The sequence below is a fragment of the Trachypithecus francoisi genome, unplaced genomic scaffold, assembly GCF_009764315.1.
Source record: "Trachypithecus francoisi isolate TF-2019V2 unplaced genomic scaffold, Tfra_2.0 Lachesis_group6, whole genome shotgun sequence".
In the NCBI taxonomy this organism is placed as follows: domain Eukaryota; kingdom Metazoa; phylum Chordata; class Mammalia; order Primates; family Cercopithecidae; genus Trachypithecus; species Trachypithecus francoisi.
Genome location: NW_022681471.1, coordinates 42,466,707 through 42,492,943, shown reverse-complemented (window position 1 = coordinate 42,492,943; position 26,237 = coordinate 42,466,707). Strand labels below are relative to the sequence as shown.

Genomic DNA, 26,237 nt, shown 5'->3' with positions numbered 1-26,237 from the left:
TGTGCTGTCACTAAAGTTTTCTTTTCTTACTATGTAGTTGATTGTACACATATGTACGTATATATACATATATGTGTGTATATATATATATATATGTGGCTTCCCTGTGAAAGCATTCTTTTCTCATTACTGTCTTATTAAGATTTAATGATAGCAATCACCTTTTGAGTTGATTTATCAGCAATATTGCAAACAGCACTCATGTGTACAGTATTATTTGTCCTGGGGATATCCTTGTGAAGCAAGGAGAGTTTGGGATGTGTATTTTTCTGCCAAATATGAGGAAAGCGAAGCAGGAAGTGGGTTAGGCAGCAAGTCAAGGACCCAAGGTTAGAACTTAGTTTCTTTCTCCTAAGATAGTGTTTTTTCCACCAGTAGGTCAGGTCTCTTATCAAGTGATACAGTGGGGAGCAAGTGAAAATTGCTGCTAGAGGGATCAAGTAGGTTAGAAGTTGGAGATCCAAACAATGAAGCAAACTGTCAAATAAAAATAATCCACCAGATACTAGGGAACCATATGGAAAAGTTAGCTTGGTATCTAGAGACTATGGGAGACTTACAAATAAAGTTCAAAGGTTGAAGGACAGAGTTATAGAAAGGAAATATAATCAAACCAAGAAATAAAAGGCAGGGATGGTGCTTCTCTACCCCTCACAGCTCTGATTAAAGAATTCTGCACAGTGGGGGAGCTCAAGTTATTGTTGCCTCATGCTGGAGACCCTGAATGGAGACAGACAGTAAAGCTGCTTCTATACGACTAGACTCATCTAAAATGGTTGTATGGTTTCTATTATGGGGAGAAGAGCTAGCAGGTAGCAATGGACTTAGAAAAATTCAGAAATTTGGAATTGCCCTTAAAAATAAAATAGCTGCCAGGCTGGATGCAATGGCTCAAGCCTGTAATCCCAGTACTTTGGGAGGCCGAGGTGGGCGGATCACCAGGTCAGGAGATCAAGACTATCCTGGCCAACATGGTGAAACCTCATCTCTACTAAAAATACAAAAATTACCTGGGGGTGGTCAGGCTTCTGTAATCCCAGCTACTCGGGAGGCTGGGGCAGGAGAATCGCTTGAACCCAGGAGGAGGAGGTTGCAGTGAGCCAGGATCGCACCACTGCACTGCAGCCTGGGCGACAGAGTGAGACTCTGTCTCAAAAATAAAATAAAATAATAAAATAGCTGAAGATAGGAACCTGGCATTAGCTTGAAGTGGAAAGATGAGAGAAGGAAAAGGAGAGCAGTTGTGTCCAGTTTGTGTTATTTTGGGGTCCACCATGGCATTCTGGGCTCAGTTCTGATGGGGAGCACAGGGGAGTATGAGGACTTCACAAAACTTTCACAAAGTAGGGTTGCACCAGGAGTGCCCTCCCTGCCACTTACACCCCTCACCTGCCAAATATTAATCATGCTCTTTGGGATCATTCTGAAACTGGGAGGATCAGAATGCTTCCCATGCTCCTGGAGTCTAGAGGCTGAACTTACTGCAGCACACACTTTCCTCTTATTCCAGGAAGCTGGGTTGTGTAAAGTTGCTTCCCAGATAGTGTGAAATTGATGTATTCCAAGTGTGTTGAACAATTCTGTAGAAATACTCTATGCGGACCCCATTGTTAATATCAGCTGTAGGAGCACCACTGGAGTTATGGTGCCAGGGGCGGAGAAGGGCTTCTTGGCAACAGCAGTTTCCAGCTCGGCAATTAAAGAACTGAGCTTTGTCCGGAGTCTGATTGGTTTTAGCATCTTCTACATTCTTAGCATTCATTTCCTGACATAAGAAGTGATCTGATGAGCCTCACAGAATGCTGAGCAAAATAAGCCAGACACAATGAATTACATGCTGCACAATTCCACTTATATGGCATTCAAGAATAAGCAAAGTGAATCTACGGTGATAAAAATCAGGACAATGGTTACCTCTGGGGGTAGGGATTGACAGGGAGGTGGGCATGAACATCTGGGTGGTGATTACAGGGGTGTACACATTTGTCAAACTCATGGAGCTGTACACTTACAACTAATAATGCATATTAGTGTATGTAAATTAAACCTCAAGAAAAAAGAGAAATAATTTAGGCCAAGCACAGTGGCTTACACCTGTAATCCCAGCACCGTGGGAGGCCAAGGCGAGTGGGTGGCTTGAGCTCAGGAGTTCGAGACCAGCCTGGGCAACAAGGTGAAACCGCGTCTCAAAAAAAAAAAAAAAGAAAAGGTACAAAAATTAGCTGGGTCTGGTGGCACAAGCCTGTAGTCCCAGCTACTTGGGAGGATGACTTGAGCCAGGAAGGTGGAGGTTGCAGTAAGCTGAGATTGCGCCACACCACTGCACTCCAGCCTGGGCGACAGACCCAGACTCTGTCTGGTAAATAAATAAATAAATAAATAAAAAAGAAAGAAATTGAAAGCAGTGATGTCTTCATGGATAGTCAGCTTATCTACCAAGAACAGTATTGTGTATGGGATCGGGTTACTGGCTTTGGAGCTAGCAGATCTGGGATAAAATCCCAGCTTTGGCACATACAGGCAGTATGACTTAAGCATACATTTTCACATCCATAAAATGGGGATTAAAACAATAGTACTTATTGCCCAAGGCTGTTTGTCATAAGGCTTAAATGAGATACTATATGCAAAGCACTCAACCATTTAGTGGTGTTTGATCACCCTTAGTTAGAGTTTCTTGCTTTACTGACTAGACCCATGGTAGTTCCCAATCTTAGTTTAAAAAAAAATCCATACTGGCCGGGGGCGGTGGCTCATCCTGTAATCCCACTTTGGGAGGCTGAGGCGGGTGGATCACCTGAGGTCAAGAGTTCGAGACCAACCTAACATGGTGAAACCCCGTCTCTACTAGAAAATACAAAAATCAGCTGGGTATAGTGGTGGGTGCCTGTAATCCCACCTACTCGGGAGGCTGAGGCAGGAGAATCACTTGAACCCAGGAGGTGGAGGTTGCAGTGAGCCAAGATCATGCCACTACACTCCAGCCTGGGTGACAGAGTGAGACTCCATCTCAAAAAAAAAAAAAAAAAAAAAAATTCATACTAAGCTCCACTCCCAGAGCTTCTGATTGTATTGCTCTGGGGTGGGGGCCCCAAAATCAGTATTTTTTAAAACTGGCTAAATGACTCTGAAACAGCAGTCCCCAACCTTTTTGGCACCAGGGACTGGTTTTATGGAAGACAATTTTTCCAAGGGCTGGTTGTGGGGGAGCAGGGTGAGGGGGCATGGTTTTGGTATGTTTCAAGAGTGTTACGTTTATTGTGCACTTTATTTCTATTATTATTACACTGTAATAGATAATGAAACAGTTTATACAACTCACCATAATATAGAATCAGTGGGAGCCCTGAGCTTGTTTTCTTGCAACTAGATGGTCCCATCTGGGGGTGATGGGAGACAATGGCAGATCATCAGGCATTAGATTCTCATAAGGAGTGTGCAACCTAGATCCCTCACATGCGCAGTTCACAATAGGGTTCATGCTCCTATGAGAGTCTAATGCTGCCACTGATCTGACAGGAGGTGGAGCTCAGGCAGTAATGGGAGTGTTGGGGAGCTGCTGTGAATACAGAAGAAGTTTCGCTTGCTTGCCTACCGTTCACCTCCTGCTGTGCTGCCCAGTTCCTAACAGGCCACAGACTGGTGTGGATCTGTAGTCCAGGGGCTGGAGATCCCTGCTCTAAAGTGTAGAAGCCAGAGCTAACATCCAGTAGGTTAGATTCATTACATCCCCAATCAAATGTTGCCTCTTCCACTATGAACATGTTCTTGGCAATTCCTGCTCCTGGTGTTTTCCCTCTTTTCTGAACTTTTTTTAAATTTTAAATTGAGGCATTACTGACATACAGTAAAATGTACAACTCTAAAGTGTTCACTCTATGTATGTTTATATGTGTATACATCCATGTAACATCACTCAGATCAAGAACACAGAGCATTGCTAGCATTCCAGGAGGCTTCCTCCTTTTCCCTTCCTGTCAGTATCTCTAGAGTACCTGCCAGGCTGACCTTTCTCCCCACAGATGACCTTACCTGGTGTTGAACTACGCCTGAATTCTTTTCACTCTCCTTGTTGGTAAAAGTCACTTGATACATACAAGACTTGTTCTTGTGGCAGCAGCTCATGTCTGCTTGACTTGTGTTTATACTTCCCTCATTTATTGTTTTCTAACCTCCCTTGTTTGTGAGTATCTCCTTAGCTGAATTTTAAGCTCATTGAGAGCAGACATTGCTCACAGGCAATAGTGCCTTCCTATGAACATAATAGAGACTCAGAAAATACTTACGGAATGAATGCTAGTGTCGAATGTTTTGCGGGGTGGCAGAAGCAGTAATCAGACAAGTCAAATTAAGACAAAGACTTCTCTCTTCATCCTCCATACATATGCAGTTTATTTTTACTGCTAACACTTCATATAATGCTGGGAGTGTGCATTGTTTTTTGTTTGTGGAAGATCATGTATGCATTCGACTCTCGGGTTCCATTGTGGACAGAGTGGTAGGAGTTGATTCAAAGAAAAAAGTGGAGAGAAGAAAAGGTAAGATGGTGAGGTCAAAGAGAATGAGCTTGCTCTGGCTCCTACTATCGAAAGATCACTGGACCAGGAGTGAGAACCTCAAGTTCTAGTCCTCACTCTGCCACTAACTTGTGTGACCTTAGGCAAGTCATTTCACTTTTCTGAACCTCAGTTTGTCTGTGGTACAGCAGAGGTAATAATTTCTGACACTTTGCACTCCACGGTAGGTCAGCTGTGTTCATAGCTGGGAGGCACTTTTGCCACAAGTATTTAGAGCATTGTCTCCCCAGGCTCATATCTCTGTCAGGTAGGTAGATTATCTTTCTGCTTGAAGATTCAAACCAGACTGAGATAAAAGGTGGGAAGGCTGAGTTCGTAGAATCATAGAAGATTAATGCCAGCAGGTATTTTAGAGACCATTCTAGTCCAACCCTCTCATTTTGCTTCTGAGTATACAGAAGCACAGAGATGGTTTTCCCCAAGGTTTCACTGAACCAAGCCTGGATTCCGGGTTCTGTTTTCACTGTTGTGCTTCAAGGCTCCACTTAAAAAGCAAAGATGATTTGCTCTTGTTACTGGTTGGAGACAAGAAAGCTCTGGCCTGTGTCCCAGCAAAGAAATGATCGGGACTTTTGCCTGAAGCTTTTGCAGTTCTAAATTCAACATACCATTTCAGCTCAATATTACCTGCCTTTTACTTATGGGGACAACAATCTCCTAGTGCTTATTTAGTGCCTACTAGGAGTTTGCCACTCTGCTAGGTGCTGTGGGTGGGGTTTAGAAAAGATTAAGATCCATTCCCAGCTCTCAAAGAGCCTGGTGTGGGAGACAAGAGTCACAATGAGAGAACAATGGAAGGCAGTGTGTGATTCAGAATAAAATGAGTAGTGCAGGCAATAAATGCTGTACAAGTTCAGAGGAGGGAGAGAGCTCTGGAGCAGAGGGAGGGGGATTGGGGGGAGTGAAATTTTATGTGGGCTTTGAAGGAAAGTAGGATTGTTTATGCAGATGCGGGGGAGGACACTGAATTTGAGGTTGTGTGTGCATGCACGTGCTTGCGTGTGTGTACACATGCAAATGCAGGGATGGGTAATAATAGGGAGCACTTAGTGAACATTCTCTATGCACCAGACACTACCTTATGGTCCCCAACATTCAGCTCATTTGACTGTGCATAACCTCATAGATTTGATAATAGTATCTTTCAATTAATAGATGAGGCAATTGAGGCACAGGGAGGTTGAGTAAATTGTCCAAGGTGACACAGCAAGTAAATAATATAAATGGGGTTAGATTAGAATCTGTATCCTAAAATCACTTTGTTATTCTACTTGTAAACCCAGAATAAAATTTTAAGCCCCCCTAAATGACTGAACAGACACACACCCCCAACACACACCCCCCCTACCTTGGCTAAGGGGATCTGGAAAGAAAACTTGAAAAACTAGCTCAGGCTGACCAGGTGCGGTGGCTCATGCCTGTAATCTCAGCAGTTTGGGAGGCTGAGGCAGGCAGATTACCTGAGGTCAGGAGTTCAAGACCAGCCCGGCCAACATGGTGAAACCCAGTCCCTACTAAAAATACAAAAATTAGCAGGACATGGTGGCACACGCCAGTAGTCCCACCTACTCGGGAGGCTGAGGCAGGAGAATCACTTGAACCCAGGAGGCGGAGGTTATAGTGAGCCGAGATTGCACCACCGTACTCCTGTCTGGGGGATAGAGTGAGACTCCATCTCATGGAGGTTGGATTTTTTTTTTTTAATTGCTTAATGGGTATAGGATTTCTATTTGGGGTGATGAAAACTTTCAGAAATAGAGTAGTGACGGTTGCACATTGTGAATGTGATTAAAGTCATTAAATTGCACAATTAAAAAATCACAAAAATAACTGCGTGCGCTGGTTCACCCTTGTAATCCTAGCACTTTGGAAGGATGAGGTGGGTGGATCACTTCAGGCCAGGAGTTTGAGACCAGCCTGGCCAACATGGCGAAACACTGTTTCTACTGAAAATTCAAAAATTAGTTGGGCATAGTGCATGCCTGTAGTCCCAGCTACTTGGGAGGCTGAGGCAGGAGAATTGCTTGAACCCAGGAAGCGGAGGTTGCAGTGAGCCGAGATGGCACCACTGCACTTTGGCTTGGGCAATAGAGCGAGACTCTATCTCAAAAAAAAAAAAAAGAAAAAGAAAAAGAAAAAAATAGTTAAAACGACAAATTTTATATTTTACTACAATAAAAAATCATTAGAAACCTTGACAGAAACCATCACAGAATTTCCCATGTTCAAAAAACCTCGAGGACATTCTTCATTATACCCCCTCTCTTTGGAGTTTATGCACAATTGATCAGCATTAACATTAAAATAGAGATCATAAGACTGACAAAACAGACTTTTCGTGACAATAAGATACCAAATTCTAACCTGACCCTGGTATAGCACCACATGACAGAAAGCAGGCCCTGAAGGAAATCAAAGTATTTTACCCCAAAACACAGTTCTTTGACATATTTTGAAATGGCCTTGCAAAGCTATCTCTTGTGGAGAAAATGTACATTCTGTAGAGAATCTCCTTCCCTTTCCAGGTCCTTTCATGATCCAGGAGAGATTTAACTAAGAGTCGGACACCTTTTAAGGTCCAATAAGAGATTTTACATCTATTCTTTCTGAAGATTGCTACCTGTCGGCTTCATCTACGTAGCAAGAATCTTGGCTTCCACAACACCCTTTATCTTAACTCAAGCATTTATTTCTGCTGACTTCAACTCTTTGGATAAAGTTTAACTTTTTCAACCAATTGCTAGTCAGAAAATCTTTGAATCCACCTATGACTGTGAGTCCCCCCAACCACCTGAGATGCCCCGCCTCTCCAGGCTAAGACCAATGTATACCTTACATGTATTGATTTATATCTTTGCCTGTAACTCCTGTCTCTCTAAAATGTATAAAACCAAGCTGTAACCCAACCACCTCGAGCACAGGATCTCAGGACCTTCTGAGGCTGTGTCATATGTCATGGTCCTCACATTTGGCGCAGAATAAATCTCCTCAGATATTTTACAGAGTTTGGCGTTTTTCTTCAACATGCCTGTGAAAAAGGAATTTATGGCTCAATATAGAAAACTGGCCTGGCTACAGTCATTAACCATAGTCATTGTTGCAAACTCAGGACAGTCTAGGCCAAATTCCCAACAGAAGCTCAGCATGGAATTGGAGGGATTACTGAAGCCATGGCTAAGTGCTATGCCCTCATTCTTGCTTCCTTGAAGATAGCAACTTTAGGTCTTGGGATGCTGTATTCCATTGCTAGGTGCTCCACAGCTTTGTCCTTAATGTTCCTTGGTTATGTTGCTGAGGATTTAACAAAACAACTAAGGAGAATGAACTAGTGAGCCTCTGAATTAAGCCTTGTTTGTTGTTGTTCTTTATTAATTGGCACTTGTATTACCGGAAAGGGGTCTGGATGAAGACCCCAAGAGAGGGTTCTTGGACCTCGAGTAATAATTCGGGGCAAGAAAGAATTCGGAGTAAAGTCAAAGCAAGTCTATTAAGAAAGTAAAGGAATAAAGAATGGCTACTCCACAGGTAATTCTTACGGTTATTTCTTGATTATATGCTAAACAAGGGGTGGATTATTCATGAGTTTTCCCGGATGGGGTGGGCAATTTTTGGAACTGAGGGTTCCTCCCCCTTTCAGACTATATAGAGTAACTTCTGGACGCTGGTGGGAGTGACTTTTAGCATGCTAATATGTTATAATTTGCATATAATGAGCAGTGAGGATGACCAGAGGTAACTTTCATCACCATTTTGATTTTAGTGGGGTTTGGCTGGCTTCTTTACTGCATCCTGTTTTATCGGCAAGGTCTTTGTGACCTATAATCTTGTGCCGACCGACCTCCTGTCTCATCCCGTGACTTGGAATGCCTGACTTTTGGGAATGCAGCTCAGTAGGTCTCAGCCTCATTTTACCCAGCCCCTATTCAAGATGGAGTCGCTCTGGTTCTAACGCCTCTGACACTTGGAGAACATCAGGCCTATGGTAGATGTTGTACAAAACTTGGAGCCACACAAGGCTACCTGGCTGTACTTGTTAGGAAAACCAGACTTGGGGAAAAAACGGGAGGGCGATGGCCTGATAATACAGTAGATTGCATTTTATGTTTTGAGCCTGGCTTGCAGCCAACATCCAAAAGTGTTTCCTAGGCAAGGTGCCTAACTGTGTTTTTCTGGATATTCTTCCAACTCATCGTGAGTCTTCAATAAATATTAAATCAACATGAGGTAGGTCCTGAGAAGGTTCTTTTACTGTCCCTTGTTTCAAGAAAAGCAAACAGCCAATGGGTAAAAAGCAGCAGGTAGGAAGAGGGGATTTTATTTCAGTCAGTTGCTCTTATCCAGGTTTTGGGCTTAGAGCTGCTCCTCCACACTCATATAGTCCTGGCTGGCTTTTCCACGCATAGGTTAGGAAGCAACTGCTCTCGGGAGGGGGAAGGGGGGAAGAGGGGGAGGGAAAGAGGTCAGGGGAAGCCTCTCTTCCTCCCACTGGCCTACCATTGAAGGCCTGTCAGGAGAAAGGGGAGAAGTGGGGGAGGGAGAGGGCGTGGCAGGAGTGGTCTGTGTGGCAAGAGGTAGAGAGAAAATACTGGATCAGAGCAGGAGGGGGAGGAGCAGGGAAAAGAAGCCCCTGCCCTAGGCACTGAAGTGTGGAGTGGGGCTGTGGCTAGAAAGGGGAGGGAAGATGCCTTTCTGGTCTTGCATGAGTCGTGGCAGAAAGGAGGAATCGCGAAGAGGAGCCGGCCATACCCAGCACACACCCCAAAGCCAAGCTGCTCATTACTAGAAAGGCTTATTCGCTGCACAAGTAGTTAGGGCGGGCCGGCTAAGTGCCTACTATGTGTCCAGTATAGAAAGAAGTGCCCTGGAGAACCAGGTCGCGGGAGGCGGAGCCAGTCAACAGGCCTTCACCGAGGGGGCGAATTCTGTACACGGTTGTGAAGGAGGGTGGCTGTGCACGCGTGCAGGCTCCGAGTGCAGAAGACGAGACAGGCCAGGGAGGAGGAGGAAGGAGGCGGAGACTGAGCCGGAGGAGGGAGGAGGAGGGAGAGCCGAAGCCGCGGAGGGTGGGAGGTGTGAATGGTGGACGGGTGAGGGGAGTGCCAGAGGCAGAAAAGGGAAGGAGGCGAGAAGGAGTAGTCGTGGCCCGAGGGCGTGTGGTGGGGCGAGAGCTGAACTGGACGAGAGGGAGGCAGTGGCGGTGGCAGCGGCGAGGGGGAGGAGAGAGGGAGGGGAAGAAGGAGGAAGCGAGCGCGGCTGCTGCAGGGGGAGGAAGACGGGGAGGAGGAGCCGTGCGCCGCGGCGGCGGCCGCCAGGGGAACTCAGCGCCCGGCGCGGGGAGCGCGGGAGTGGAGCAGTAGCCCGAGCCGGGGCCGCGGGCCGAGCTGCCGGTAAGTGAAGCCCCGAGGGGCGCGGCGGCCGATCCCTGGGGCCCGGCGGGAGGCGCGGGAGGTTGCGGCGCCGGGGCGGAGGGAGGGGGCCGGCTTTAGTCCAGCCCCCGGCTGGCCCGGCCTCCCGTCCTCCCTCCGGCTTCCTCCCGCCGCTGCCTGCGCGAGGGGGGCAGGTCCCGGGCGGGCCGCGGGCTGGGGGTGGTGCTGCCTGGAGGGCGGGCGTCTGGGGCCGGAGGGTGGAGCTGGGGGTTTGGGGGTGTACCCGGGGGCGGGAGGCTGGACCAGGACGGCTCTAAATTGGCTGGAGGGGCCCGTCGGCGGCGAAGTTGCTAGCTGGGGGCAGAGACGGCCACGCGGTTGCAGGAGTAAGAGATCCCTCTGTGGCGAGTGCGTGAGACGAGGAGTCCGGCGTCCCTGCCATCCCCGTCGCCCTCCCCGCCTGCCTGGCCCCCCTAGCTCCTCTCCTGGCCTCCGCGTGTCCCCTAGCTCTGACCCCTTTTGGCTCCCGGTTCGCTGCCGCAGCACTGCCGGGTCTCCTTGGCCCCCGCCCTGACCCTCTCGGCCTCCGGCTTCCCCTGACCCCTGCTTCGCCACTGCCCCGTTCCCCTTTTCTTCCCTCGCTAGTTACCCCTCCCGCTTCCTAATTCCCGATGCAATTGCCTCTTTGAGACCTTTTTTTTTTTTTTCCTCTCCTTCCTTTTAGATTGGCCAACGGCTCCTTTCAACCCTGCCTCGTTGGTGGCCACTGGAGAAGCGCGGGGGGCTCCCCCAGACAGCCGTGGGGACAAGTTAGAGCCAGCACTTTACCCCGGGCCTTGCGTGTAGCTTCCCCTCCCCTACTCTCGGTGCCCTGGTGTCTGGAGGGGGGTTGTGGGGTGTGCCCGCCTTACATGGTCCACCACCCGGGCAACCCTCTGGGCTTGTGTTCCATCTCACTCTTGCCTCCTGCACTGTGGTCAAGGAGAACCACTTTGCATCATGTCCCGGTATAGCTCCCAGAGCCTCCTGGACTGGCTCTATGGGGGCGTGGACCCCAGTTTTGCAGGCAATGGGGGCCCCGACTGTGCTGCCTTCCTCTCTTGGCAGCAGCGGCTGCTGGAAAGTGTGGTGGTCCTGACCCTGGCCCTGTTGGAGATCCTGGTGGCCCTGCGGCACATCCTGAGGCAGACGAAGGAGGACGGTAGGGGTAGCCCTGGCAGCCAGCCAGAGCAGGTGACCCAGCGGCCAGAGGAAGGCAAGGAGAGCCTGAGCAAGAATCTGCTCTTAGTAGCCCTGTGCCTGACCTTCGGGGTGGAGGTGGGCTTTAAGTTCGCCACCAAGACCGTCATCTACCTGCTCAACCCCTGTCACCTGGTCACCATGATGCATGTGAGTCTGTTGACTTTTTCCTAGGCAGCCTAAGTGATAAGAGTCATTTGTGTGCTCAGGACACTCCATAGTGTACAGCATCTCATCCCGGTGGGGAGTGGGACCCTTAAAAATGATTTTCCAGCGAGTGGCTGCCTTTGTGCCGATTTCAGGTTTGGCTTTCTTTCACCTTTGCACAATGCATCAGCCCCACAGTGGAGGTGAGGAACCTTGTGCCTTAACCCTAGGAACGACTGGCACTCACACTGGCTGCCCCTCCCCTCCAGCCAGCCCAGCCCAGCCTGCCCTGCCCTGGCCTTTCACAAGCAGGAAGTCCAGCCCCAGCCAGGTGTCCTTTCTGAATCACATCAGTGGACCATGACCCAGCTCCCTTGCCTTCTGTGGTAGTTAATTTCCCAGGGGCCTGGTGACACTCTTTCCTGGAGGTGGTCACATAAACTTTCTCATCTACACTGTGGTACTTTGGGGAAATACTTTTACAGGTTTCTCTTAATGACTCTTTCATTTGGGAGTGTATGCTCTTAGAGTGAGGTCTGCCTTTTCATTTTGAGGCACTGGAGCAGCACCAAGCTCCTACTAAGTGAGTTCTGAAGCAGGTTCCCAGGCTGACTTGTGAACTTGGGGCTGGTGATCATTCTGGTGAGAGGGTATTTCTTTTTTTGCAAACCTCTGCATCTTATCACTGTCATTCTGTCTCCTGTGGTCATAGTCCAAGGGTGCTTAGGAAGCTGATTTCTTTACCTCCTCGACTTCCACCCATTAGCAGTGCTGAGGAAAACAAATGGGATTGAAAAGGCAAGTTGCCAGATACATAAAAATAATCTGGGTGAGGACCAAGAGTGAGACTGTCTGTACTCAGCCTGTGTGGAGAGATGTTCTAAAGCTATAAAATCATGGAGGAGGATGAAGAGGAGACTGGGAGAGCAATCAGTCTTTTTTAGATTTCAGACTGTGGAAAACCCGGTGTGTTTTATTCAGGGGCAGTTTTGAAACCTGTCATTAGCATCTTTACTGTCTTTTATGTTTGTAGAAGGTTATTCTTTGGAGACTTGTGACAGCCTAGCTTGGGGCAGGAGGTTGAGATTATTATCTCCATTTTACAGGCCTGGTGGGGTTTATGAATGACAGATCATTTGCTTGCAGCCAAAAGGTGAATTAGTGCTTGGGTTGGAAAGCAAATTCATCCACCTTGAGGTTGTAAACTGTCACCCCCAAAGTGAGGGTGGCAGTGGGTGGTGGGGCAGTCATGTGGGAAGTGTCAGGCAGATGAGCACCACGCTGTCTACTCATGGCTTGGATACTTGCTTGCACTGTGTTCCTAGGAACTCATTTGATTGCAGGCTCCTGGATGTGGTGAATGACCCCGGCCCCTTCCCTTCTTGCAGATATGGTAAGAAGGTGTGGATAGCTTTGGAATAAAGCGGCTGTTTTTGATTGGGTGGTGTAAGCATCCGGGTTGGAGTGGGCAGCATTTTTTAAGAAAGGGCTTCTTGGGAAGTGATGCCGTTCACAGGAAGTCCAGGGCTGTCCTAGCTAGACCTTCTGTGTAAATTTGAGCCAGTCTTCTTTCTTTTTTTAATGAATGGGCTTTTTGTTAATGATAGGAAACAACGCATCTCAGCCGATGCTGTGTGAGGCTGTCGGGACAGGAGTGCTTTTTTTTAGGATGGCAGGTGGTGAGGGTCAAAGGGTGCATCTTCTACAAAGTGGTCTTGAGGCCTCTGGCAACCACATATCTACAAGGTCAACAAAGGACTAAATTCAGCCTGGCTGCTGCTAGTGTGATGACGTCAAGACTGGCAACACCATGGTTTTTAGAAGAAAGATTTTTAGAGGCTCTTAGAGGACTCTGGAGACCTAGTGCTGGCATTAATTCATTGTGTGACTTTGGAGAAAGTACTCTTCCTGGCCCTCAGTTTGCCTACCTATAAAATGAGGCAGAGTTGCCCTCCTAGCTCTTGACAGTCTATGTGATTCTTGTCCCCATAAGTCGTAGATGGGTATGCGACAGAGAGCTATCCTGAAATGCTTTTGACCTCCTGTGTGGAAAAAAAAGGAAGCTAGTTTCTTCTCTATAGAAGTCAGGTGGCCAGTCCCCATTCATTGTTTTCTCCCTGTGTCTCTCCAGTAAAGTAAACTCAGCTGGGCCATGCTTGGGAACACATGCAGAGGATGATGGCACTTTAGGACTTTGAAGCCTTAGGATGGGGGCATGGAACAGAGCCATGCCAAGGAGTTCTTGAGCCCCATCAGAATTATGCTTCTTTGCCCTTTTCTTCTATATCACTGCTTTGTATCATTTAAATAGGAACCCCTGGCGTACCAGGAGACCTAGCCTCTGATTAATCCAACTTTCTATACCCTCCATATGGCTTTTCCTGGGAAGCAGGAATGTAAGGATTTTTAAAATTTGATGAGTCCAAAAAAAAAAGATTAACAGCAGATGGTTGGAAATAATTTTCTGACTTGGTTGCAGCAATGACCAATAATAGTATGTATACCCAGCATACCATAATACCTTGCATTCATCTAGCACTTACTGTTTACAAGGCACTTTCATATACATGGTTACATTTAGCTTAGGCCTGGAGAAAGGGATGTTAAAATGTTTCCTGCAACAGTGTATATTCCAAAGAGCAGATACTAAATACAAAGAAATGTTTAGTAAGTGAACTAGCTGAATTAGGCTATGTTGTAGTGGCAAATTCTGTGGAATTTAGAAGTCCTAACAAGGAAAGAGAGATACTAGCTGAAGTGAAAGGGATAACTTAGCAGAGACATGTCTGATCTGTGTCTCTCAACAGGATGACTCAGTTTGGGCTTTATAAAAAGGCCTTCCTCAGAGAGTCAGTGTAAGTTGTAACAAGTGAGGTATTGCTTTAGGCCAGGAAATAGATAAGTTGGAGGGAAATGGTTAGTCTCCCCGTCTCTCATTTTTCAGTCTGCAAAATAGTCATTCCCAAGGCCTTGTTACACAGGCTCTCGTCATAGCCATGCTGCCTTGGGTGACTGCCAACTTCAGTAGCATAAGGAAGGGCAGTACTTGTGTCCAAGTTCTGTTATTGATTAATATTCATCCTGTCAGGTTTCTTTTTGGCTTTGTCTGATTTCTCAAACGTGTCCTGGGACTGTAGACTGATACAGGCATGTATGGTTGACGTTGCACCATCTCATAGCTAAGCCTCCAGCCAGAGATAAAATTTGAGTGTTCTCAAGATCAGCAAGCACCAAGGTTAGCACATGGTTGCTAAACCCCTTGCTAAATATCAGTGGTGTCCATCAATTATACCAATAAATGTTTCTTCAAGCATGGCTAGTCCCTTTTTGCTTATGATTTTGGCAGGTATGGGTGACAGGAGTGAATTTATGGAGTGACTGTACTGTCTACCAAATATCACCCAGTAAGTTAGTGGCACAGGTGGCTTTAGAACTGAGCTGCCACAGTGGGAATCTGGGCTTAGCAGGAAGAGATTCTCATAGCTATTTAAGTCTTAAAAATCTACAGTTTCTCAGCAGAAGGGTTAAAATGCTGGATAGTTTGACTGATGGTTGTAAAGACTGCTGGTCTTAATTTAGTGGCCTTTACCCTCCTTGAGTGCAGTTATATTGTCTTTGTCTTAGAAACTTAAGGAAGAGATCCCATTTGGGATGTCTTGTTTAACTGTCCAATTCCTGTTGGTTCTGTATGTGTCTGTGCCAGCATCTCCTGATTAGGCACAGAACTTAGTGGGGTGCAGCATATGCCGTTTAACCCTTGATGTCTATGCGCATAAGGCAGGCTGTATCCAGGCTGGACATTTGGCAAAGAATAATTGGTGCTGTTGACCCCTTAGTCCCAAGCTGTTGGTTTTTAGTGAGTAACGCTGAATCCCATCCTTTTTTAGAGTTGCTGTAGCTATTTGATTTTTTGTCTTCTTTACAATATATTAGAAATCTAACTTCAACCAAATATGGCTTACCCGCTTTGGGTTCACTGATTTTCTTACGTCCTCCCTCCTTGCTAAAAGTGTAGAATGACACACACTCAGAAAGTCCTGGGCTTTTCGTGAAACCCTTTGCAACTCGCTGAATACACACTGTTGCATTCCAGTTGTTATGTGATGAATTTGTTTTAGAGAAAACCTGATGGATTTGAGAAACTTGGCTTTCTGTTTTCCCCCTTGACTTCAGACCAGACACACCTCCTCATTCTCCATCTGTTGTCTGGAGCACTGATTATCATTCCTGCTTGGAATTGACGTTGGTGGGTAATGGGTACAATAAGGGATCCAGCCATCTGCTGACAGCTTATCAGGTGCACTGTGTCCTGTTTCATCAGTCCAGGGGAATACAAGGAGATGATGTTTATAGGGGCCTCACTAGTGAGACACGACATTCCTTTTTAGTTTATTTCTCCCCCCAAGGAAATTTGCAGAGAATTTTTCCATCTTTCATTGTTACAGTCTTTAGGGGTGTCCATATAAAGAGAGGTGCTGTGGATTGGTGAATTAAACAACCTACAGACAGCCCCGGGATTTAAAATTATGATGCTAGTTTTGCTCATGGCTTGCTACAGGAACCTCAGCAAACTATTTAACCTTTTCCTATCTCAGTCTTCTCTGTGAAACGGGCCATGTGGAAATGAAGCACTTGAATTCTCTGAATAATTATGTGATCACTTAAACAGAGAAGCTGGGCAGAACTGGTCAAATATTGGCAGATGACCAATATAGTTTTAACTTCATACTCAGAAACCGACAAAGCTCAACTCCTTACACCTATCTTGATAGCTTCTAGAAGGCATTCCTCTAATCATTTTTGTTACTTTTCTCTGGATCCTTGCCTGTGTCTGGATACCTTTCTGATGCATGGCCTATAAAACTGGACACTGTAAACTTACGAGAGGTCCAGCCCACACCAAGCAGAGAGGTAATATTTTTTTCCCAGTCTTTTAATGCCTTGCACCTGTTAATACAAGTCAGCTTGCTTTTAAATAACAGTATGTTGCTGGCCTCTACTCAGTGGATGATCCACAAGCTCCCAGAATTTTTATTCCTTTGCCACACATGTACCACCTTCTTCTCAGTCTTCATGGGACTTGTTTTTAGTTTCCTCCCCTCTATAAATACTCCCCTGAAGATTCTCCTCTACGAAACCTTTCCAGAGGAGCCTGACCTGACTCCAGTTATTCCAGTCATTCCAGTAACACTTTTTGTCCTCCTTTCCCAGCCATCTGAATACTTGTCAGAATGTTGGGCTTTTTGATGAATACCTTTGTATGCATGTAGGTAATCTTGTATTTGGCCAGATCACTTGTTTTTTTTTGCATTTTTCTTTAATGTTTCTCTACCATTAGTGGGAATACTTTTTTAAAGTAAAGGAATAGTGGGTTTTTCCTTTGTAACTCCTTGTAGAGCTGAATATATACTGTATATGCACATTAATTGTTTAATGTGTACCTGGATCATGGTGACTGATTGATTGGTGGAAGTGACTTTCTGCTTTCCTTTTCTCTTTCTCCACTGGTGGCCTTATGTTCCTGTTAAGAGAATCTTCCGACCGGGCATGATGGCACACGCCTGTAATCCCAGCACTATGGGAGGCCAAGGCAGGCGGATCACGAGGTCAGGAGATCGAGACCATCTTGGCTAACACGGGGAAACCCTCTCTCTACTAAAAATACAAAAAATTAGCCAGGCATGGTGGCACACACCTGTAATCCCAGCTACTTGGGAGGCTGAGGCAGGAGAATCGCTTGAACCCAGGAGGCAGAGGTTGCAGTAAGCTGATACCGCGCCACTGCACTCCAGCCTGGGTGACAGAGCAAGACTGTGTCTCCAAAAAAAAAAAAAAAAAGAACTTTCTGCCTGTTTTTTGAAATAGCCACAGGAGTGAGGCAATCTCAGCTACTGCTCGCACATCTTTTTGTAGAATTTCCATCACAAAGAACTGGTTATTAGAATCTCCACTCTTGGCCCAAAGTGTCTGTTTGCTTTTCTCCCAATCAGGAAATTATGCTGTTGGATCTTGATCTTAATCTCTTGGACATGCCAACTTTCTTGCTTCTTAATATCATATAAATAAAAAATGTTATTAAGCCAGAGCCTCACTTTTCCTTTTTCTCTCCTCTTGTATTTTTCAGTGGATACCTCATTGTTGTGCCTCATTGAAATGAAGAGCCAGGTTTCTCTGCTTCTCCCGGTCTTTCATATATTTTGTTAAATTGAGAATGTCTTGTCTCAGGTGCTCCTCTCCCTGCTGGTAACTGGCTAAGTGAACACGAAGAGACTATGGATGTGGAGAGCAGTGATTGTCAAACTTTATTTGTAAAAGAGTCTCTTGGAAGCTTGTTATAATGCAGATACCTTGTTCTCTACACAGTGATTCTGAGCAGGTCTAGGGTGAGGATGGGAATCTGCATTTATACCAGCTCTTGGGTGATTCTAATGCTGGTCAGCCTTGGACCCCACTTTTAGAGACATCATGTAGTGGCTGAAGTAATTAGGTGGGAAGTTGGTTTCAGTGCCCGTCCTAACTGAGCATGAGTCTGGGTGATCTGTGGGCAAGGCGTTAAGTCTTCTGGCACCGCCTCAATACCTGTTAAATAGTGTGATTCAGATTAGAGGATGAGGGCCCCAAGTTATTGTGAAGAGGGTTTTTAGGTAGCTATAGAGTTCCAGTGGCTTGTTTGGTGACTGTTAGTTATGTCAATGGAGTATTTCAACCAGGCCACCTTTATTACCTTCCAGTGATATACGGAATATATCCTTCCAGTCATTCTATATCCCCCCTTTCCAGTCTCTAAGATCTGCAGGGACTAACAAGAGGGAATGTTGACACATGGTTGTTGCATGCTGACTCTGTTTGCAGGACTCTTGTTTTAAATGTTCGTGGGAGTTTATTGTTTCTTGCATTCACTCAACAGATATTTATCGAATGCCTATTGTGTGCCAAACATTGGTGCCAGGCATTTTAGATTCAAAGACAAATAAGAAGCAGTCATTGCTGATGTACCTTCTAAAGTAAAAGCAAAACCAAAAAAAAAAAAAAAAGCGGTAGCCTTTGCCCTCATTTTGCTCACAGTTTTGATGAGATGGACAAGGAAATAGACCAACTAAATTACAGCATTACATGTATAGTAACAGGTTTGAATGAAGCATACAGGACAGAGGTCTTTTTCTTCCCCTAATGCAGTTAAGGAAAGCTTCCTAGAAGAGGTGGCATTTGAGCTGGCTCATGTTAGCTCCATGAAAGCAAGGACCCTTGGTTTTTGTTCTCTTAGTGCCTAGAACAGAGACTGGCTCTAGTAGGTGCTCAATACATGTACTTGAATGAGTAGGAGTTCATTGGGTGATGGAGGAAGGAAAGCTATTCTAGGCATAAGAAACAATAAGTGCAAAGGCTATGTGCTGTCTCCCCATTTCTCCTATTTAGTATCTGTTCACTTACCCAGAGTTCAAGTGGACAGGAAGTGGATGGATGTGCAGAGCAGTGATTGTCAAACTTTATTTGTGAAAGAATCCCTTGGAAGCTTGTTATAATGTAGATGTCTAGCTCTCTTCACAGCAATTCTGAGCAGGTCTAGGATGAGGATGGGAATCTGCATTTATAACAAAATCCCAGATGATTCTAATGCCTGTGAGCCTTTGACCTCACTTTGAGAGATCCTAACATAAGTTCACAGAGTTGCTTCCTCCTTCACAGAAAAGTGTCTCAACTGTCACCTGGAATTATTTGCTTATTATTATCAGGGGTAGATGTCTTCTCCCTTGGCCAACTAAGTGAAACTCTAGGAATGCTCTGTTATTTCTAGGCTGTTGATAAGCGAGCTGCAGATGCCCTTGCGTCCTTGATAGGGGATGAGATAGAAAATTTTGTTCTCTGTGCTGTCCCAAGGAGGGCCCACACTGTCAACGACAGAGGCACAGAACATTGGGGTAAGTGAGCGACATTAAATGTGAGAAATGAGGAGATAGCAGGCATCCCACCTGCAACCAGTAGATGATTTTTACTGGCTTGTGGATGGTTACTGCTCAAAAGTTCACAGCAGCACTAATGAAATGTGGTGCCATCTTTCTACCTTTCTTTTTCATATCTCTTCTTCCCTGTTTCCAAGTCTCTCCACCTGATCCACCCCACACAAGCTTGCCTTCTTCCAGAGTACTGCAAGCTCCAAAACAATTCTTTCTGTAATTCAAAATGTCCATCTCTTCAGAGGAGATGATAGCCATGGGGGGATTAGGAAGAAAGCAGTTTTATTTCAGAGGTTCATACTGAAGTGTGAGTGGACAGACTCCACTGGGCATCAGGGAGAGGATAAGTTTTAAAAAAGGGCCTGTTACCCTAACATTATATCTAATTGGTAGACTGTGTCTAGTGTTTTTAAGCAGATGTCCTTTCTCATGTCCCTTCCTCAGGTTTTGGCCTCTTCTCTCCCCCTAAAGCCCCTGATCAGGAGAACTGGAGTTATCTCTGCCTTGCCACCCTACGTGCTGACCCCCAGGGTTTCATATTAATGTAAATCTCCCTCCACAGTGCTTGGATGCAGCAGTTAATCTGAAGGCCTGGGGAGGACCCCTCTTCTGGGCACCAGTCAGTCCTCTGTGTTTACTCAGCTCTTTCCTGGCTACATAGGGCAGCGCTTGCACATCTGTCAGTTCATGGGCATCAAGACACTTGGACCTGTTACCAGCATGAGATCCTGAAGGGGAGAGTTTGGGGGATCTCTTGATTGGTTTTGGTTCCTGTCTAGTAGCTGCTGGAGGAAATGGCAGAGGGAGGAAGGATAATATGAGTTTTATTCTGAGCTGGGTGGTGTTGAGGGAAGGGAATATTGCAGGAGCCAGGAAGTCAGACAGGATTGGCCTGTTTGGCGAAAATAGTGCAAACTCTGCCCTGTGGCCATGTGTTTAGGTGGGTAGGAGAGGGAGGAGTGAGATCATCTGGAGGGGAAAGGAAGCATGGTACCATCCTAATTCTAGCCAAATGCCTTCAGTCTCCCCATCTCCATCACATGCCAGTAGTGGTATAAAGTCAGGGTGTATTTTGCCTGTGAATTGAATTGTCTTTGCCAATCGACTAGCTGTGTTTGCAGAAAGACTCTGACTGACTGTGCTCTGGCTGTTGCTAGCAAAGAGACATTTCATTCAGGTGCTGATTAAATAAGGTGCAGAGCCAGATTGCACATTAAGGCCCTTAACTATGGCTCTGGGAGTCCTGGGTAAACACTTATTAGATGTTCTGGACAGAGTGCAAAAAGGCTAGTAGTCAGGTGTTCTCTTCAGAAATCAGGTTGAAGGAAAATGGGGTAAAGAGAGACTTCTATAAAGAGTTTTGATCTTCTTTTCCTACATTAATCAGATCTGAGTGGCTGGTATGTACGCATCAGGGCCAGGTAAGTTTCCTCATTGGCATTTACTTGCCAAATTCTTGCTGGGACATTGTAGGCTTGGACTGGGACACAGCGGGGATCCTGACTTAAGTAGGGCAGTAGAAATGCTTCATTTTCCTAATGCATGTTCAGCTTGGTGGATAGAGCCTTTGGACCATATATCCTGGGTTTGGGTTTGAGCGCCATCACCATGTTATACCTTAGGCATGTTACTTGGCTGCATCTGTAAAATGGGAATAATAATAGGGTTGTTGTGAGGGTTAAATAATTTAAATCAAGTATTTAGCAGAATTTCTGGCTTACTGTGTGCACTAAATAAATGTTAGCAGTTTTTTAATAATAATAGTATTACTTAACATTTCAAGATCATAGTGGTGTATTGGGTAAGAGTATAGGATCTAGGGTGGTCAAAGCCTAGATTCAAATTCTACCACTAGCTCTGTAACCGTGGGCAAATTACTTAACCTCTCTGAGCCTGTGTTCCCACATTCATAAAATGGTATGATCAAACTTGAACATTACCAGAGTTGTTGTGAGTATTAAGTGAGAAAAATGAGAGAATATTAATAAAGCATTTAAGATAGTATCTGGCACATAAGAAGCATTCAGTACATATTTTTTTTGTTTGTCTGTTTTTGAGACGGAGTCTTGCTCTGTCGCCCAGGCTGGGGTGCAGTGGCCGGATCTCAGCTCACTGCAAGCTCCGCCTCCTGGGTTTTATGCCATTCTCCTGCCTCAGCCTCCCGAGTAGCTGGGACTACAGGCGCCCGCCACCTGGCCCGGCTAGTTTTTTGTATTTTTCAGTAGAGACGGGGTTTCACCGTGTTAGCCAGGATGGTCTCGATCTCCTGACCTCGTGATCCGCCTGTCTCGGCCTCCCAAAGTGCTGGGATTACAGGCTTGAGCCACCACGCCCGGCCTACATCTCTAAGATTTAAAGAATTTAGAGGGTGGCTCTCATTGTTAGGAAGCTTAGCTTTCCGGGGACCTATTGGCTTAATTATTACTGCTCTTTATCAGTGGGCTGGCTCCATGGTGCAAACCGTCTTGAGATTGGTAGTCTAGGAAACCAGTGAGTTTGTGACAGAAGTATGAAAGGAGTGAGTTTGGGGGAATGGGGTGGGCATAGACTGGTGAATGGGTTTTTTTTTTTTTTTTTTTTACTTTTTCATTTATTTCTTTTGATTAAGGGGAGTGTAACTTTCTCCAGTGCCAGCTATTACCAGAGTTAGATAACTATTAGAGGAGAAAAGGCCATCCCCAGAGCTTCTGGGTGAAAGGCAGGTTTCAAGTGGACCAGTATCTTAGCTGAAGGAGAAGCATGGTATAGTGGAAACTGTGCTGCTTTCAGGAGAAGACTTCACTGTGCCTTGGCTTTTCGCATCAGCAAATGGACAGAAAAAAACCAATTATTCTTACATCTCTGGGATATGGTAATCCTCTCTCCTTAAGACCAGCTCTCCTCCTTTTCAAGACTTTGCTCTGGGGCCTGGTTTTCAAGACTGCTCTGGGGCCTAAGCATCCAATCACTAGAGAAGGCCCCCTTTAAGTGCAGCCTTCTGGGGCCTAGACCTTGGTCATGTGATTTCAGGCCTTGAGATGTGGGGGATGTGCTGTATCCTGCCAAGGCCATTGGAAGGCCTCTGGGCATATTCCCAAGCATTGTGGGTAAGAAGGCTGTTTCTTAGCCTTGGAGGTGGGAGAGTTGAGAAGGCTAAGGTCATGTTTTCTATAAACTGGTTCCCTGGAAGAGGAGCTGGTTTAGAGGGCATTTCTAAACAAACAGCAACCCAAATAAACAGCAGCGCTTGGAAATTAAAAGCTATGAAAGTTCACACATTCTAAGACCTAGGGAAGATGGTAACAAGGGTCCTCTTCATATCGGCACTTGTTCTTTGTTGGTTTGCATTTGTTAAGAGTTTCCTTTTTTAAGTTCCAGGAACTTGAGTGTGTGTGTGTGTGCCTCTCACTTTATTCTCTGCACCCTGCAGGAATGTTGTTCAGGGTCATGTGCACAAGTGCCTCATTATCAGCAGTGCTTTCATACTTGGTCCCTTGGGCTGCCACCGCTACTGGCTGCTGCTTCATATGGGTATTTCTCCTTATTTCCTGGACCCCCAGCCCCACAGGGAATGTTGGCACCCTGAGGAAAGGGGCCGCCTCTACATTTGGATCTCCCTTCTGCTGCGTAGCAGCTGACTTTACTCTGCTTTCAAGTTCACCTTTCCTCAGAATAGCCCTGCAAGCTAGCACCAAGCCAAGGTCATGTTTCCTTGCTTGCATGTGGGGTTTCTGGCCACTCAGCCAAGCGAACTGATTGACCCCCAGCCCTGTGGGGAATTTCAGGGGGGGTATTGTCTTGGTCATCAGAGTCAGGGGTGGCCTTCAGGCCAAGGCTGCGTTAGCTTTGTGGAGAAGAATGTGAAGCCTGCCGTGTCACAGGGTCTCCTGACCGGCTGGGTAGTGTTTGGCCATATCTCACAGCCAGTGCTGTGTTTGCTCAGATGGACACACATGGAAACCAGGCTAGGATCATCTTCCCAAATGTCTTACTCCCTGCTTTGGGTCTGTCCTAAAAAACAATTTGCCAAGTACATTGTGGTCTGCACCTGTTGTTTTTTCATCCCCCTCTTCCACAGTCAGTTTGCAGTGAACGGAGGAATAATCCTGGCTCTTGCCACTTGTATTTTCTCTTTCCCTTCTTTCCTTAGTGTTGGATTTTTGCTTTTCAGTTATAACTGTCTATGGACATTAAGGACAGCTGGTGCCCCTGCTCATTTAGTGCCTCCCTTAGGCCTTTTAAATGCTGGAAATGTGTAACAGGGTCAGATGGGCAAAAAAGAGTCGAATTTAGGAGAAAACTCGCTATAATTTCTGGTTATCTTTGTACATTCGGAAAAGTGAGGACTAGTGGTAATAACACTTGTAACATTTTTGAATACACGTTAATTATGCTTTAGGCATGGTACTTAGTCTGCTGCCTGTATATTACCTCATTTGCAGCCTCCAGAAAGGTTGCTTTTGTTTCATGTATTTTTTTTTTTTTTTTTTTTTGAGACAGGGTCTTGCTCTGTCGCTCAGGCTAGAGTGCAGTGGTTTGAATATGGCTCACTGCAGCCTTGTGCCCTTGGGCTCAAGCGATCCTCTTGCCTCAGCCTCCCAAGTAGCTGGAACCACAGGCACGCATCACCATGCCCAGCTAGTTTTTATTTTTTATAGAGATGGGGTCTTGCCATATTGCTTAGGCTAGTCTTGAATTCCTGGGCTCAAGCGATTCTTCTGCGTCAGCCTCCCAAAGTGCTGGGATTATAGGAGTGAGCCACCACATCTGGCCTGTTTTATCTAATTCTTCTTTTCTTTGCTTCTAGCTGATTTCCCCTTTGGTGGACTATAGGCACAGGATGTTCTAGCTGTACTTTGTCAGGTTGTTAAAATGGCAGAGCGATACCAAGTCAGAGCTGAAAGAAACCTCTGAGATTAACTAATTTGTCTGTCCTTCATCCCTTGTTTTCCAGATGAGCAAACTGAGACCCAGAGAGGTGAAGTCATTTGTGCAAAGTCACACAGCTAAATAGAAGCAGAGCTGGGTCTTCCGACTCCCATTTCAATATCTCTCTATAATACCACACATGGCCTCCTTCTATCCCTAACCTTCTAGCATGAAAGGAAATGGACTTTTCTTCTTACTCACTATTAGAGAAATGAAAATCTTGTGTTTTTTGAGTGTCATTGTTCATTGCCTTCTTGAGAGTGAGGATCTCCTGGCTGCAGGCCCCCTTTTTTTTTTTTTTGAGACGGAGTCTCACTCTGTCGCCCAGGCTGGAGTGCAGTGGCCGGATCTCGGCTCACTGCAAGCTCCGCCTCCCGGTTCACGCCATTCTCCTGCCTCAGCCTCCCAAGTAGCTGGAACCACAGGCACGCATCACCATGCCCAGCTAGTTTTTATTTTTTATAGAGATGGGGTCTTGCCATATTGCTTAGGCTAGTCTTGAATTCCTGGGCTCAAGCGATTCTTCTGCGTCAGCCTCCCAAAGTGCTGGGATTATAGGAGTGAGCCACCACATCTGGCCTGTTTTATCTAATTCTTCTTTTCTTTGCTTCTAGCTGATTTCCCCTTTGGTGGACTATAGGCACAGGATGTTCTAGCTGTACTTTGTCAGGTTGTTAAAATGGCAGAGCGATACCAAGTCAGAGCTGAAAGAAACCTCTGAGATTAACTAATTTGTCTGTCCTTCATCCCTTGTTTTCCAGATGAGCAAACTGAGACCCAGAGAGGTGAAGTCATTTGTGCAAAGTCACACAGCTAAATAGAAGCAGAGCTGGGTCTTCCGACTCCCATTTCAATATCTCTCTATAATACCACACATGGCCTCCTTCTATCCCTAACCTTCTAGCATGAAAGGAAATGGACTTTTCTTCTTACTCACTATTAGAGAAATGAAAATCTTGTGTTTTTTGAGTGTCATTGTTCATTGCCTTCTTGAGAGTGAGGATCTCCTGGCTGCAGGCCCCCTTTTTTTTTTTTTTGAGACGGAGTCTCACTCTGTCGCCCAGGCTGGAGTGCAGTGGCCGGATCTCGGCTCACTGCAAGCTCCGCCTCCGGGTTCACGCCATTCTCCTGCCTCAGCCTCCCAAGTAGCTGGGACTACAGGCGCCCGCCACCTCGCCCGGCTAGTTTTTTGTATTTTTTCAGTAGAGACGGGGTTTCACTGGGTTAGCCAGGATGGTCTCGATCTCCTGACCTCATGATCCACCCGTCTCGGCCTCCCAAAGTGCTGGGATTACAGGCTTGAGCCACCGCACCGGCCTTTTTTTTTTTTTTTTTTTTTGAGATGGAGTTTCACTCTTGTTGCCCAGGCTGGAGTGCAATGGCGCGATCTCGGCTCACCGCAACCTCCGCCTCCCGGGTTCAAGCGATTCTCCTGCCTCAGCCTCCTGAGTAGCTGGGATTACAGGCATAAGCCACCATGCCCGGCTAATTTTGTATTTTTAGTAGAGATGTGGTTTCTCAATGTTGGTCAGGCTGGTCTCAAACTCCCGACCTCAGGTGATCCACCTGCCTCCGCCTCCCAAAGTGCTGGGATTAAAGGCATAAGCCACTGCGCCCGGCCTGCAGGCCACCTCTTTACCTGGCTGGTATAGCAACTGTTTTTTTCAATTTACTTTCCTGCCCTTGCTTCGTGTCTTCCACAGAGGAGTCTGGCCCTGGTGTCACTATTACTTGCTGTTTGTCCTGGACAGGCAGTTCACAGGGATGTGTGTGCTTAATGAGCCTGCATGTAGAGCCAGTATGGGTTGCTTGCAGATATTGGTTGTTTGGAAATGGGACCCACTCAGCTGTGGATATAACTGAGGCCATCATTTCCTGCCTCCAAATAGAGGCCTGCATCTGATCCTAGTAAACAGTTGTATGAGGCTCCAGGGCAAGGGATCAAAATTAGAACCTTTGTCTAGCAGAGGTGACAAAGGCCAAAGAAGAAAAACGTCAGAATAATCTGTCAGCCCAGTAGTAGATGTTAGTTCATCTTGGTAAAT

General features: G+C 46.1%; 1 protein-coding gene across 9 annotated transcripts in view; it reads left to right on the top strand.

Moving 5' to 3' along the window:
- The first annotated feature begins 9,822 nt into the window (after positions 1-9,822).
- The window catches only part of TMEM164 (transmembrane protein 164), a 191,294-nt gene continuing 174,879 nt past the window's right edge, over positions 9,823-26,237 (top strand). For 3 of the 9 annotated variants that reach the window (XM_033201769.1, XM_033201770.1, XM_033201772.1), the window contains exons 1-2: positions 10,208-10,351; positions 10,668-11,332. In XM_033201769.1, coding sequence (XP_033057660.1) covers positions 10,943-11,332 — 390 coding nt within the window. In that variant the 5' untranslated portion in view covers positions 10,208-10,351; positions 10,668-10,942. Of the gene's footprint in view, positions 9,965-10,189; positions 10,352-10,667; positions 11,333-26,237 lie in introns of those variants that run through there. The other 6 variants (XM_033201771.1, XM_033201767.1, XM_033201774.1 and 3 more) reach the window with 5 other exon arrangements.